Here is a 15,602-nt window from a genome sequence, read left to right as displayed (position 1 = left end):
TTTGGTGACCCATTTGAGGGGATTGTTCTGCCAGATTTCTCCTGTGTTCCTGTTCTATCAGACACTCACCACAGGAAGTGAGGGGAAACTGTTGTAGGGACACAAACCACAACAAAATGCTGACAGAGGTTCTAAACCTTCCTGCTCTACTAGAATTTTTAAAAAATGTGTTTTTATTGCTTCTTGTGCTCCAATTGGGGGGTCTTCATTCACCTCCTGTTTTGTCTGATCAAATAGACAAGAAATTAAAATGTAAGTAGAGGCAAAACTGTTTTTTTTTAGTTTTGGATATAGTGGAGAGGGATTTGAACCCTTGTCAGCTTCTATTGCTGTCTGTGCCCCCAATGGGACCACTAATTCTGGTGACATACCAGGGTTCCCTCACTAAGAGGGATTTCCTCTCACTTCCTGTTTGGCTATGGGACAGGAAGTGAAGGGAAATCTCCCCAAGGGGACACAGATGGCAATTAAAAACTGACAGAGGTTATTACCCTCCCCAACTCCATTTAAAATGGAAAAAAAAAATTTGCCTTTAGTTACACTTTATGAGATTTTCTATCACTTTAATTCTGTCACACTGATCCCTCTTGCAAATAATGGTACAATCAGCAATGAAAGGATAGCATGGGTTCTAAACCTACCAAATGATCCAAAACAAAAAAAAAAGAAAAGTATTCGTTGCAGATGGACTTTAAAAAAAGATATTTTTTTTTTCCAATTATTACAGGTTCAAAAACAGAGTTTGTCTTCATGAAAGGATACTGGGCTACTTTGTCACTATAGCCAGCTGAGCAGAACCATTGATCTATACCACAGACACACAATAATATTCACAGCAATTTACAACTGTTTAGGGTGTTTGCACTCATCATTGCAAGATAGAACCATGGCTTAAAGAACATTACTACTTTCACAGTCACATTTGAGAAAGCCTGACTTTGTTATATGCTACCATTCACACAGCATACCTAAAAATAGACCCCTTATGTAACATGTAACATATATAAAGTAGGTGTTGCCCCAATTTGGCTTAAAAACTGGAAATACACTTTAAAATGAGTAAATGGTTATTTGAGGGGAGAGGAATTTACCTGGTCCTTGTACTGCTCAGCCTGTTTCCTCTCATCTTCAACTTGTAGAAGAGCTTCTTTAAGCTTTTTGTCTTTCTGTTTTAAAGATTTTGCCGATGCCTGTTTGTCTCTGCAATGTTCAAAAAAGTCATTTGGTTAAGTGTGGGAGATAAAAAAAAAAAAATATATATATATATATATATATATATATATATATATATATATATATATATATATATATCTAGTAACTGTTAAAGATGGAAGTTAGAATAAAGGAATTTTTGTACTTGAAATTTTGCACTTAATTTTATTTCTTTAGTAGTTCATAAGGTAAGACAGCAGACCACTGGGTATATACAACTGCAGACAAAAGGCATAGCTGCTCCCTCTGAGCCATACTCTCCTACACAGCCACCACACATCAGGAGTAGCCAGCAATCCGAAAAGTAGCCTCTGGTAACCTTAAGGTACTGTAATTATTTCAACTCTGGCAACCGGCGTAAGAAATATAGAAAATGAATCCTGGTCAGTACTTGAGTCCCTTAATGAACTGAAATCCCTTTTTCTCTCAATGTTCATTGGAGAGCATGGCAGACCACTGGGCTTTCACAAAACAGTGCCAAATAAGCTTACCACATTCATTTTGTAAAAATGAACTTGTAAACCTAGGGCCAGATGGCAGCTTTGCACACCTTGGAAGCAGAATCTTGGTGTAGAACATATCATGATATATTGACTGTTGTGGTGAAATGTACAGGCACAGTAGAGGGTGGAACACTTTCCTCCTTCCAATATGTAGATATTGCCAAGTGAATCCAACATATGATAGTCACACCTGATGCTAAAAAGCCCTTACAAGGGCCCCCCGGTATGAAAAACGACTAATCTAAGGGAGAAGAAGCATCAGAAAGAATCAGTATGGTTTTGGTAAACCCTGATCGATCTCTCAATGTCCAGGTAATGAAGTATAACAGTCTTTGCCCTTTTTGCCCATCTCCAATTTTGTCAGAGGATGATCTTGTCATCATTAAAATGGATGGAAGACACCATTTTATAAACAAAGGTGTGTGTGTGTGGGGGGGCCGGGCACCTTGTCCCCGTAAGTCACTAGGACGGGTGACACACAGGTAAAGAGCTGCCAGTCCAGATACTCCCCATTACCAAGGTAATAGTGGCCAGGATTCAGGAATAATACCTTCTGAGACTAATAAAACCAGATTAAGGTCTCTTTGAGAACAAACTCTTTTAAGTGGAATAATAGATGCAGTGAGATGAGGGTTTGCAAGCCTAAAGTGTAAAGAAATTAGCAGCTCCTGTCAAGCAGAGTTATTTTAGAATCTGGGTCTTAACAGTCATACCATCAAAGTTAAGTTAGTGATTGAGAACCAAAATGCAGAATTAGATCCCAAGACGAAAGTTGAGCTACCTCTCTATCTGGAGACAGGCTCCTTGTACAATTTATCTGATTGAATCCTCATAACATGGCCCTGTAGGTGTAAGGTCCAGAGCAGAAAAGATAGACAATCACCCACATCTGTAAAATGTTCCCTTCAGAAACAGATACTCCAGACACTGTGGGGGGAGTAAGGCCTAGTACACATTATAGGAAAATCAAACGAACGATCATTCTAGTTTTTCTCAATGTTTCACAGCAGCTGCAAACTGAGGACGGTACTAAATGTACGAAAATTCTCGAACGACAAAGGCTTTTTTTCCTATAACTTATTGTTGTTTAATTAAACCAAAAGAAAAAAGTTGTGCAAAAAGTGTCACTAAATAGTAAAAAATAATAATTTCTCAGTGACTGCTGCACTTACAAAATGTCCACATAAACATTATACATATTAATATTAGTGGAAAAATGTGTTGCACTATCAATATGAAGTACATAAATTCAATCAAGTAAAAAAGTAATATATATCAAAAACTGTAAATAGGAATGTGTTAAAAAAACTTTCAAAAATAATCCAGTAAAGTCCATCAGAAAAAAAAGAGAAGTGCTCTTGTGTAGAAAGTACATTTTATACTTGTGTATTAACAATAATCCATATCTTTGTGTAGATAGCAAAATCTTCACACCCAAAAGTGCACACCCAACTCTCAAGCCGCTTACCAGCTATTCTAACCCCAAGATCGGGGTCTGGCTGCACTTTATCCTAGCATCCCCATGGGATAGATGGATATCATCAGCCAAGATTCCAGGATGGGTTACCATACAACCAGAATGTTCAACAGTGGGCTCAGCAAAAGGGAGAGACAAAAACTACTTACAAGAAGGCAGGAGTAAAATCGCAACCTGTCATTTGGGAGAGATAGAAACTCTATATTCTACCCAGTTGAGAGAACCTACCTTGTCTCAACATAAGATGTTGCAAAGCCAAACATCAGAAGTCTTCAACCCATTCTGTCATTTATTGAGGAAAAACATTTATGCAGACTCTGATTTGTCAGTCACCTTATTTGGCGTTTAACATAAAAGTGTCTGTCTGAGTTGAGATGTTTGCTTCAAGGGAGAGTAAAAAAGGATTTGGATATCTCCTGCAAGCAAAATGAGGAAATATTTTTCTTGGAGGAAGACCTTTGCTTCTGTGACTGGGGAAGGAAGATGAGTGCTAGAATAGTGCTGTTTCTGCTGTGGCATCCTTAATATTCAAGCATAGCTTCAAACAGGTGGAAACCTGTAAATGACTGTGTCTCTGGAGAGACTTGGTCTATAGACCATCACTCAAGCAAAATAATCCTGCTTAAAGCAATAGCTCCAGAGCTAATGGGACAGATTAGGAGATTCAAATATTTAAAGGGATCACAAAAGAACTCGTTGGCATGCACAAGGACTCTTAAGTGGTGGGGGCGACCCTTCATTATTCAGGTTTTGATGCAAGCCCACTTGATAGAGGCTCTGAGAAGGCAGAGCCTCTGTAAAAAAAAAAAAAAAAAAAGTGAGGGTTTCTACCTTTTGTCCACTAGGTCCATGAAACATGCAGTCTATGACGGGATGACCACTGCGTTGCTAAAGCAGGACACTGGCAGGTCCCACACTGGCAAAGCTAATCACTTTAATATGAGGACAGGCCTTGTCATTGTATTTTCAGTCCAATGATGTCATCAAACTCCCAGCTATTAGAAAAGGCTTTAGCTGTGTGCTCTTGTGTCTCTAGTAACTGATCTTCATAGAAAGGCTACATTCAGTTGTGAACGATTCTTGAAATCAGAGTGTCTTAAGCATAGCTTGAATCAGGCATTTAGAAGTCTCCTGGAGACTCTGGGGAGAGCTCCTAGTCTGACTCCGCTTCTATTCTGACTCAAATGGCACAGAGGAATCATCAGTAGTAGTGTGAGCTCCTACAGGTACCTATACTAGACGTGTGTCTGAAGACTTGTGTAGTATATTACACAGTTGAACTAGAAACTCCTGTGACTCAGACACATTCTCCATTGCTGCATTTGAGAGCTCCAGTGAGGGTTCTAAAAAGGGCATCAACACAGGAGGCTCAGATGAGGTTCTGACAAACATCAAATAATGGGTAAAGCCCAAATGACCCCTAGGAAAACAGACTAGTGTTTAAAGGTTCCTTCCAGTATAGTCAAAGTAGAAAAGATGTCAGGTCAAGAGATGCAGAAGGTACCCCTGGCCATAGTGCTTCAGCGTAAGGTACAGATAAGTGCAAGGTAAGGACTGCATGCAGTAGGCTCCTAACAACTACAGAGAAACACCAGATTACCCCTTGGAAACATCCTACAGGTAGCATAGTTGCCAACATTTGAAAAAAGTTTTTAGGGACATTTTTTTTCTGTGTGGCAAGAAAGACTATACCAGCAATTAGGGATGAGGCATGCATCTTTTATGGGTTTGGCATTATAAGGAAATAAGTAAAAATGCAGCGCGCAATGTGTGCCACAATGATAAGTGTGCTTGGTTTAAAATATGCTAAATATTGGGCATGGCTTAAAGGGGTGTGGTTAAATAGCATCTGAGATGACTTAGTGCAGAATGTGGTAATGTTAAATAGGAAAATGTACTGTGTGTGTGCAGGATGGAGATTACAGTATGGAGGTGACTGCGTGTGCAGGAGCCCAAACTGCAGCACTAAACATACCTCTGGACGGGTCCACTCCTTCCTCACACTTGTTGCAGTCCAAGGCTCAAGACGGGCTGGCATAGTCATCTTCACCCCCCTGAGGATGATCACGCCCCCTCTCCAAATCACGTGACCTCCTTGCATTGGTGAGTGAGAGTCCTGAGTAGCTGCCTGAGCCATTCAGTTACTGCTGGTAAAGAAGGTAGGGTCGGGAAAGGGATCCAATCTGTGTTCCTGGGCAATTCAGGAACTGGCAACTATGAGGTAGGTGGATGCATATGCTGCAGTCAATCTCCAGGGTTTGGGGGCCTGTTAGGACACCTCCAAGACTTGGGGGATTGGTTTAACACTGCAAGCAGCATAACTGAATATCCTTTTTCTTCAATTCTGAACCAACAGTAAACTGTGGAGTGACATCTTAGCTCCTTAGGACACAAAGCTAAACTGGAACATGCTGGTTGTGCATGATAGTATAGCCCACAAGCAGGAGCAACACCTTCTGCTTATTTAGTGCCCACCCCAAGAAACAGGGGCTCATACTTAGTGGTCTGCTGTGTTCCCCATTAAAAGATAAGAGAATAACAGATTTAGCCTTAATCAGGTGTATTTACCTGTACACAGCATGAATTTCAAATGGCCACACTTAAAGCCTTGTTCCAGACATTTTTTCTTTTAGCATTTGATACAGTGAATAAAAGTATAGGCTGGAGATTAACTTTTAGTATATGTGTAATGTTTGACATCTTCCTTATTTTGGTGATTTTCATTTTTAGTTCAGCTTACATTGAAATTAAAAGCGTAGACAAAAAGAGAAAGATACGAAGTAAGGAAAAAAGGTATGTACAAGTAAAGTTACCCTTTGCAACCAATGAAAATTCATCTTTTTCTAATATGAATATATGAATATAGGCTGAAATCTGATGATTTATTGAAGATGTCTGAAAAAGTGTAAGCAATCATTTATCAATCTTGGGGGCTTTTTTCATACAGCATATTTCAACGAACAGCTGGGCTCCAATCCATAGGAACAAACATGGAAAATCAATTATTAAAAAAATAAATGCTGTCAGTCATGTGGAAATTGATGTCCTATTGGTTACAATGGTTTACTGTATCTCATTGGTCTTTGTTTGCATTGCATGTTAGGCTTTCCTCTAGAAATGGTATCTATCAATTTTACACAAAGCATTATTTAATAGATATGGATAAATAATCTTTAAATGACTATTTGGTGCATTCCACATTGCCCACCTGGATTCCTGTTCTAATTGTTCTTCGAGATGAGCAATCTTGGCTTCCAAAGAAGTGATGCTAGACTTGAATTTTGACTTGACAGAGCCCTCCATTTCTTGTAGTTTGCTCTTGAGTTCTTTATTTTGTCTTTCAAGCTGCTGTCGTGCGCCCTCATTCTTCTGTGATGTGCTGCGTTCAGCTGCCAGTTCATTTGTAAGTTGTTCCGCCTTGAAAGAGTGAAGAACACACCTTACAGCACTGTCTTATGTAATCATTCACATAATGATTCACATCTTGCTGTACATTATTATTATACCCACCTGCTGCATTGCTTTCCTCATTCTGTCACCCATACCCTCCATGTTACCCTGTTCCTCTTCCAACTCCTCCTCCAGCTGAGCAATTCTGGCTTCCAGGCGGCGCTTGTCATCCTGGAGGGATGATCTGAATAGAACAAATGAATAAGGTTATAAGTGGTTATACAGTGTTAGAACAAAAATTCCACACTGAGAGTAAATATGAACTGTAAAACTAAAGCTGGAAAGTCCAAGGAACTGTATATATACAGGCTTTATAAGCGTTCTGTCTATACAGAATCACTAGAAGTGAGAGGCAGGCTCCCAAATGATTTCACAGACAGCAATAATAAACCTGTCAGTGGTTCTGAGCCTTTTCCAATCTGGAGCTGTGATTTAGCCTTAGGAGTGCTTTGAAAGTTTTATCTATAGAGCATCAAAACACCTCAGATTTTTGCATTCTACTTACTTCCCAGATACACTTCCTGCAAGTTCTTCTGCCAGTTCCTCTTTCTCCAGCTCTGCTTGTTTTCTTGCTCTTTCTGCGGCAGCCAAATCCTAGCAGAGCAAAATGTCGTTAGTAGGATTCTAGGGCTAGAGTGTTTTCTGAAGTTCTAATTGTCCCATTTCTTCAATAGTGCAGTTAACCACGAGCAACCAATTTATATACATTTTACCTCTTGTAGTTGGATAAGTTCAGCTTCTAAACTCTTGGCTTTCTTCTCATTTTCTCTTGCAGTAGCAAATATGTCCTCCCTGGATGCACGGGCATCATCAAGCTCTCTTTGGAAGTCCTTCATCTGAGCCTGAAAGGATATTTTGTTTAAAATGTATATTACAGTTTTGAGATTAACATTTTCGTTTCATCAAAAGGGCATCTGACATTTTTGTTAAACTAAATAAATATAGTGTGGACATTTTTTTGAAGGTGGATATAAAAACCCAAATATATTTTGCTTATTATTTTTTTTACCTGCAATTTCCTTAGTTGTTTGATAGCTTCATCCCGACCTTTATTGGCAAAGTCCACGTGTCCTTCTAGATCCTTAAGGTCAACTTCTAACTTCTTCTTGGCTGCAGCTGCCAAAGTTCTCTGTTTCCTCTCATCTTCCAGTTCTGTTTCCAACTCATGTACCTTGAAAACAAAAAAAGTGTTTATTTCACAGTGACAGTGGTCTTTTATTTATTTCCTGACTTCTGCTTTTCAACCTTATTTATACTGTTAACAATATTTCAGTTACCTGTTTAACCAGCTGCCTCCTTTTCTCCTCATTCTGCTCATCTCTCCCTTGTAAGTCTCTTTCAAACTGTGCTTTCAGAGCTTGCATGTTGACTTCCAATCTAAGTTTGGCATCTTCTGCTGCCTGAAGCTCATCTTCCAGCTCTTCCAACTGTGTCTTCATCTCTTCAACTTGTTGCTCAAGACCTCGTTTAGACTTCTCTAAATCATGAACCTTTTGTAAAAAAAAAAATATTCAGCTAAACATGGCTAAAAATGAAGTTAAATTTAGAAATGACATGACTAGAGATTCCATAAGTTGCTTGGCTATTTAAAGTTGTTGATGAAAATATATGAAGTGCATATCGTTATATAGTCAAAGAGTCCTCTTTAATATACTAAAAAAATATATTCTTCTTAATGCTTAGAATTCTAGTTGGTATGTTTTAAATACTGTGTCTCACGTTGTCCCAGAGGATATGAAATGTTCGGTCAAAAATGATAAAGTTCCCGGAAAGAGATGTTTATGAAAATAAGCCCTTATTACCGTAAAATGTTATTTTCCCTAACATATTCAATCTTTTTTAATTGTCAGACTAACCTGTCACTACGCCCTTGCTGGGTCAAGATGACCCGATGTGTAATTGGGATTTTCCACAAGGAATGTATTGTCATCCGCCTAGACTGTATTATGAAATCTTGTGAAACCTTGTGTAATCTGTAACTTGGGCTTGTGCCCGTTTATGTACTATAAAAGCTGTAACCAAAATGTAATCTGGGTCACACATCCGTTGAAGGATGATGTGAACCGTTGTACGGCCGCTGTATGACGTATATTCTGAGTAAACATATGGAAACTAATGCAAACCTGATTGGCGTAGATGTCCCTTTATTTCAAGGCTCAAACTTAACATTTGAACTCAACAGTTGTAACCCTAAAGAACAAAAACATGCTCCTTTCCCTTTAAGGCATAATATATAGCAAAGTGTTTCTGTAGTGTCCCATTCTATGTTATAGAATACTTGGTTTATCCTGCTATTTATCATAGCTGCTAATGCAGTTTACGTGCCTCATCATCTTGCAATCTCCTCAGTGTCTCTGTATCTCCCCATTCCCCCACCCTCTCTCCCTGTCAGTTCCATAGTCTGTGTGTGAGCCAATCTCCTCCCCTTTCCTCTCCTCTCCTCTCCTCCCTGTGTAATTCTATTTCCTACAGCTGCTCCAATGCTTGTAAAGTAAATAAACATGTATTATTTACTTTGATCCACTCTGTTTTAGGTCCTTGTTCAGTACAGTGTGTGTTTTCCTAAATTTAAAATGTTAAATGCCTACTTTGCAGAGCCCTGCTGTGCAGTCATGTACCCTCCCTCTGCCAGCTTGCATTCATCAGAGGGGAATCTCAGCTACTCCCACTATAGTCACCTACTCAGTTAGGGAAGCAGAGGGGGGTCACATGATGGAACAGCAGGGCTCTGAAATTTAGCATTATCACTTTAAGAAAAAACACACACTGTACTGGACAGGGACCTAAAACAGAGAGAATTGAAGCGATTCATCCATGTGACTTTACAAGCACTTTAACATACAAATATAAAATCCTGATCAAAATAATAATAACTGATGTTTAAATAAAATATGGCTATATGTGAGCATCAATTAATAACAAAAGTTGCCACTGAAAAAACATTACTTACGTTCTTTCCAACATCATCTTTGGAGCTGACTAAGTCCTCCATTTCTGCCTTCAACATTTTGTTCACCCTCTCAAGTTCTTCTTTTGCTTGTAAGACTTCATCAAGAGCTTTAGCAAGTGATAGCGCTTTGGTCTCCTTCTCTCTAGCCTCAGCCTCAGCTCTGTCTCTCTCATCAGCATATTTTGAAGAAATATTTTTCTCTTCTGCTAACATCTGAAAATTAATATAAGAAGTTAGCCAACTTGGTCTTGGAAAACAAAACTTACCTACATTTTTAGAGTCACAAGTAGTATGATATACCTGGTCAAACTTTTTCTGTCTCTTCTCCAGGCTGGACACAAGTTGACGCTGGTTGTCCAAGTCAACTACTAAGTCATCAAGTTCCTGCTGTAGGCGGTTCTTGGTCTTTTCCAGTTTTTCATAAGCAGAAGCTTTCTCCTCAAACTGTTGTGTCATGGCCTCAATATCTCTCTGGAACTTTTTCTTACCCTCTTCCATAGATTCTATTGTGGCAGTAAATTCTTGCAATTTCCTCTTGGAATCTGAAAGCTGAAACAGGACAGTGGTGAACATATAAGCTACCCTGTTGCTTTAATCTGTTATGCAATTTTACTGAGCAATGATGTCTAACAGAAGTGGCTTGTTAAAAACAATATAGACATTTTGTATAGACAAATGAATGTGCACTCATACGTTTAACAACCCTGTATGTGAACGTACTAACTTGTACCTGTTACCTATTTGATGAGCTGCCATACAGCTCATCTGCTACCACAGTATGTAACACCAGTTAATTACTCAAATTGTTCCTAATCCTGTTAACTGGCCTGAACTGGTAATCAGGTAGCTTCGGCAGATGCCAATAGGCCTGTTGTATCTTAGAGCTTATTCGGGTGTTTGACAAGTATGCCAGGTCTACTTTATATACTCAACCTGGCATTCTAACTGCACATCTCACTTCTGTGTCTAATAAAAAAATTTTGCTTCAGTGATCACCGGACTATCATATTTGTGCACATAGCATATTTCACCTATGTGCTCATTATTATGAGTAGTCATTCTCACTCATAAAGATGTTGCTCTTTTAATCTTTCAGGTAAGTGTGGTGGTATTACATTTCGACTATACCAGCATCTGTGGGAAGACTTAATAAAAGTAATAAAGTGTCTTAAATAGCTTTTTTGCGCTTTGTAATAACAACCTTGTATCTTACAACTTTACCTACTTACAAAATACCATTGCTTATGTATGATTTGTATAATAAGCAGGTTATTATAGATTCTTTGAATTGTGAAAGTATTAACATGTATGCCTTAAGGTGCTGTGTATATACCAATGAATTATCTGTAGAACTACTCTGGGCTATCGTAGTACCTGAATATTTAGAGTTGAGATGTGACGTTCAAGGTTCTGTTTGGCCTCTGTTTCTTCATCTAGTTGTTCCTGAAGAGTGTTCTTCTCATCCTCTACTTGACGTAGCTTGGTGGCTACATTTAGCTTCTGCCGGGTCTCCTCTTGCAGTAACTCCTACAAATTGAAGGTCAATATATAAATTAGTAACACTCCTTCAGAGTCCAAAACTCCAATAATAAAGGCCTTTATCTATCGATATATGTAAATGAATATAAATGCTTAAAATTGAATAACTTGCCTGTGAATCCTGGAGCTGGGATTGTAAACTTGCAACATCTTTGGAAAGCTTAATGGACTTGGTTTCTACTTCACTAAGTAGAACTGTGACATTTTCCAGTTCTACCTGCAGATGCAATAAAACATATTTACTACAAATAACAATATTATTTTCAATCAATTTATATGCTACTAAAATTATGATCTACAATACCTGTACTCGATGGGATTTTTCTGTTAGCTCATTTCTGGCCCGTTCTCCGTCTGTGTATTTAGACTGTAGCTCCTGCAACTGGACTTCAAGCTTCTTCTTCTTGTGCTCTACATCTTGTTTGGCCTGGTTCAATGTTCTAATCTCAATTGTAAGCTCTGAGTTGTCTTTCTCCAAACCTTGCTTGCTCTTTTCCAAGTTGACTTTAACCTATGGACAGAAAACACATTGTAAACAAGGTATTTTGCCAATAAATGTGATATTTTTGTATGCTAATAAAGACAGCATACCCTTTTCACTTGTTCCAGTTGTTCTGTTAGCTCCTCAACAGCTTGAGTATGTTTTTGCCTCATTTCCTGAACCTGGGCCTCATGTGATCTTGTTTCCTCGTCTAATGCTCTCTTCAGAACAGTAACTTCCTGTTCTCTCTTTGCTCTGTAATGATTTTTATAGGTTATCCATAGTGCAAATGTACAATACATTATTACCTATTATAACATTCATCAGTTCTCAGCAGTCTACTATTGACAGGTCATTAAAAGCAGAGTTCTGCGAAGACTTCCTCTGAGGTCCTAGCGGCCTTAGAGGACTTCTTCCAAATCAATGACAGGGGGGACACGTGCCCATTTGCAATTTGGAATGCCCATAAGGCATTTATGCGTGGTTTTCTCATATCGAAAAGTGCCGCCTTGCGTAAGCAGAGGAGGCAGCATATGGAAGATCTCTTAAACAAAATTTGACATTTATAAACTATTAATAAAAGTACTCCACTTCCGGACATAACCAATAAATGGACCCATGCTCAAAATGACTTACGCCTACTTCTAATTGGACAACACCAGGCACATGTCCATAGACTTAAGGCTAAATTCTATGCCCAAGGCAACAAGGCTGGCAAACTCTTAGCCAACCAACTAAAAGAAAAAACAGCCCGACAACGTATCCCTAAATTGACTCACCACTGTACTGGAATGACACTGACTAATCCCAGAGACAGTGCGGATGCCTTCAGCCACTATTACGGCTCCCTTTATAATTTAAAGGATGATATGTCTATCCCCCAACCGACATCTGACGACATAGACAACTTTCTGGCCTCAATTTCATTACCTCAATTGTGACCTACAGATATCTCTGAACTGAACCTACCTATCTCTAACACTGAAATTACTAAAGCGATTTTAGCACTACCCCTCAACAAAGCACCTGGCCCAGATGGGTTCTCTTCGGAGTACTACAAAAAATATGTGCATATTTTGGCTCCTAGGCTCCAGGAGGTATTTCAGAGGACTGCCTCATCTGCTTCTTTCCCTCCAGAGATGCTGGAGGCCACTGTGGTTACTTTGCCCAAGCTGGGAAACCCCCGGGTTGCGTGAAGAACTTCAGACCCGTATCATTGCTCAACGTGGATCTGAAGGTCTATGCAAAAATCTTGGTAAATAGGCTTTCTAAATTCCAACCTGACCTTAAGCCTAATTAGACCTGACCACCTTGTCTGATCCGCTTTGCTCTCTTGGTATTGTGATCCACTCACCTGAGTTCTTGCTGTGTTGCTGTGCTGTCAAGTGTGTCTTCCAGCTCTGTCTTCAAAGCTTCCAGCTCTTCGCCCAAATCCCTCTTTTGCTTTTCTGCCTTGTTTCTTGCTGCTCTTTCTGACTCCAAGTCTTCCTGCAGGTCTGAGATATGTGCCTCCAATTCACGGATTTTCTTCAATGCATTATTTTTCTGGGCAATTTCATCTTCCAGCCTTCATGGTGTACAAAATAGAGGCAGCATTTTAGGTGGACAACAGGACTGTAATATAAGTGCTACAATTCATATACAGGTATTGTATTTGTTTCTGAAACATATCATATTACAAGACTCAAGTGGTTCTAGATCATACATTAAAAGAATTGTCCATATCCACCAAGATTAGGTTATCAAACTTGACCCCCATTCCGAACTGATTATTAAAGAATATCTAAACCCAACATTTCATATTCCTGGTATGTGCCTGCTGTACCATGTACTTGTAAGAAAAAAGTATCCTGTTCTCTTTGTATTGCTTCCTTTGTGTGAAATACCTGGTGTTCCTGCCAGTCTCTCTGCTTTCCTATCAACAACTGGCAACATTAGGCATAAGAGCACAGCGTGGTCAGTTCTCGAAATGTGCTGAGATTTCCGCTTGCTCTCCTGCAATGATCAGACTTGTCCTGACATGTCCTCCACACCTCCGCACAGCCATTTACTGGGAAGACCAGTGTCCTGCTGTTTCTCCTCTCTCTTATGCAGCTGAGAACAGTGATTATGAAAAGGTGGAAAAAGGGTAGTTTTAAAGTTTTTGTGGCCTCATGCATACGGTCTTATGAAAATATGCTGCATTCTTTCTGCTGACACTTGGTAGAAAAAAAATGCCTTTAGTGGTGTATTTTTATGCATGTTTACAAGCATACTGCCTTTAGAGGTGTATCGATGTAAACTATAATATTATTATTTTTTTTTAGCTATTATAATAAATTTACGTGCACATGCCTGTGTTTAAGTGTGTCTGTGTGTATGGGCATAAAATATGCTGGAAGACTCCTCTCTGAATGCAGGTTTGGGATACTTCTTTGCCCCTGAACACTGCTCTAAAATAAACCTGTAAAAAACACAATGTGCATATGAACATTATGTATAACCTATAGCAGTGATGGCGAACCTTGGCACCCCAGATGTTTTGGAACTACATTTCCCATGATGCTCATGCACTCTGCAGTGTAGTTCCAAAACATCTGGGGTGCCAAGGTTCACCATCACTAACCTATAGCTTCTTTCAGGGGCATAAAAAAATGGCAGATGCCTCTAACAGCAGCATGGGGCCATAATCTATACACAAAGGTTTGTCTTTCATTTCTGTTTTAAACTGATTTGGTTATTGTACAAGGTGAGGGTTTACATATACTTTAAAGTTGAATTTGGAAAACACTAACTCTTACTGATCTGGGTATTTGACGCCAGTGCATATCCTGAGATTTCTGAAGGGGCTAAAGAATTGTAGTATACCTATTAAAGAGGCAGTCATAGTACAAACGTATTTTTCATTCTACCCAAATAATTTCTGAGTACATAATGATTGGTGAAGTTCTGAATCAACCTAATATAGCTGATAATCTTTATTTATATGGGTAACAGGAGTTAATTCTATAAACATCCTTCAATATCACATCCATGACGGTTTGCCATTATGATAGGGTATATACAGTATATTTTGTAAAAATATACCACTCTGTAAATATGCGCATTCTTTATGTGTTGTTAAATTTTACCTGGCAAGTGCAGCCTGTAATTCCTCTTCCTTTTTGGCCAGCTGCTGTTTGAGTTCAGCAATCTGTGCCTGTAGTTCTGCTATTTGTTCATGGAGATCACTTGCTTCACCTTCCAGCTTTCTCTTTGTTTTCTCCAATTCTTGCCTGCTTTTCTCTTCTTTCTTTAGACGAACTATAAGAGAAAATAGGTTTTACACATGCACAGATGAAAAATGGTTAACCAGATGGGTAACCAGAAAAAAGGTTACCAGATTTTTAAAATGAAAGACTATGCCCTCTTTTATTCATACCCATAAAACATGCACTCATTTTTAGTCACAACTACAACATCATGCTCTCATTTTTAAACACCCCCAAACAGTTGGTCACAGACTTACAGAACAGGCAGATAAGGTATGAAGACAAAAAAAAAACATTTCAAATGAGAGGCACCAAAATATGCATACATCATTATGAGGGATGCCTTAAAGGTATAAAGAAGAAAAAGTGGTGCCCACTGAATGCTTGGATGCATGGCCAATAAAGTGAGTGTTGATTCACGGTGTATGGCTTGTAGTTTGGGAGTAAAACAAGCTCCAGCATTTGTGGTATTATCACTGTAAAGATATAACTGTTTTCCACCTGTATGTGCACTTGAAACAACGCAGTTGAGTACTGTCCATGATACTTTTTTATTGAACAGTTACATTTTCAGGAGAAGCTTTCAGGATGTTCCTTTTTTCTTGGTCCAGATATTGCTTGGACTGTGAAGAAGGGAAAAATCTGAAATCGTGTTCTTAAAATGTAACTATTTGTTTAAATAAAAAGTATCACAAACAGTATTCAACTATTGAATACATCCATTGTAGCATCCATGAGAGACTTGGCATCCACCCTTATT

At 38.9% G+C, this 15,602-nt stretch overlaps 1 protein-coding gene across 3 annotated transcripts in view; it reads right to left on the bottom strand.

Moving 5' to 3' along the window:
* Positions 1-15,602, bottom strand: part of MYH11 (myosin heavy chain 11) — a 146,236-nt gene that overhangs the window by 13,998 nt on the left and 116,636 nt on the right. For all 3 annotated transcript variants that reach the window (XM_082260656.1, XM_082260657.1, XM_082260658.1), the window contains 15 exons: positions 14,723-14,894; positions 12,967-13,179; positions 11,723-11,867; positions 11,436-11,642; positions 11,244-11,348; positions 10,967-11,119; positions 9,893-10,141; positions 9,593-9,805; positions 7,920-8,132; positions 7,652-7,813; positions 7,356-7,484; positions 7,148-7,236; positions 6,703-6,826; positions 6,401-6,609; positions 1,092-1,200 (listed from right to left, as the gene is read on the bottom strand). In XM_082260656.1, the coding sequence (XP_082116782.1) occupies positions 1,092-1,200; positions 6,401-6,609; positions 6,703-6,826; positions 7,148-7,236; positions 7,356-7,484; positions 7,652-7,813; positions 7,920-8,132; positions 9,593-9,805; positions 9,893-10,141; positions 10,967-11,119; positions 11,244-11,348; positions 11,436-11,642; positions 11,723-11,867; positions 12,967-13,179; positions 14,723-14,894 (2,492 nt within the window). The remainder of the gene's footprint in view (positions 1-1,091; positions 1,201-6,400; positions 6,610-6,702; positions 6,827-7,147; positions 7,237-7,355; positions 7,485-7,651; positions 7,814-7,919; positions 8,133-9,592; positions 9,806-9,892; positions 10,142-10,966; positions 11,120-11,243; positions 11,349-11,435; positions 11,643-11,722; positions 11,868-12,966; positions 13,180-14,722; positions 14,895-15,602) is intronic.

Source organism: Pelophylax lessonae (genome assembly GCF_965119305.1).
Source record: "Pelophylax lessonae genome assembly, chromosome: 6".
Lineage (NCBI taxonomy): Eukaryota > Metazoa > Chordata > Amphibia > Anura > Ranidae > Pelophylax > Pelophylax lessonae.
This window is presented reverse-complemented; position numbering and strand designations above follow the sequence as displayed.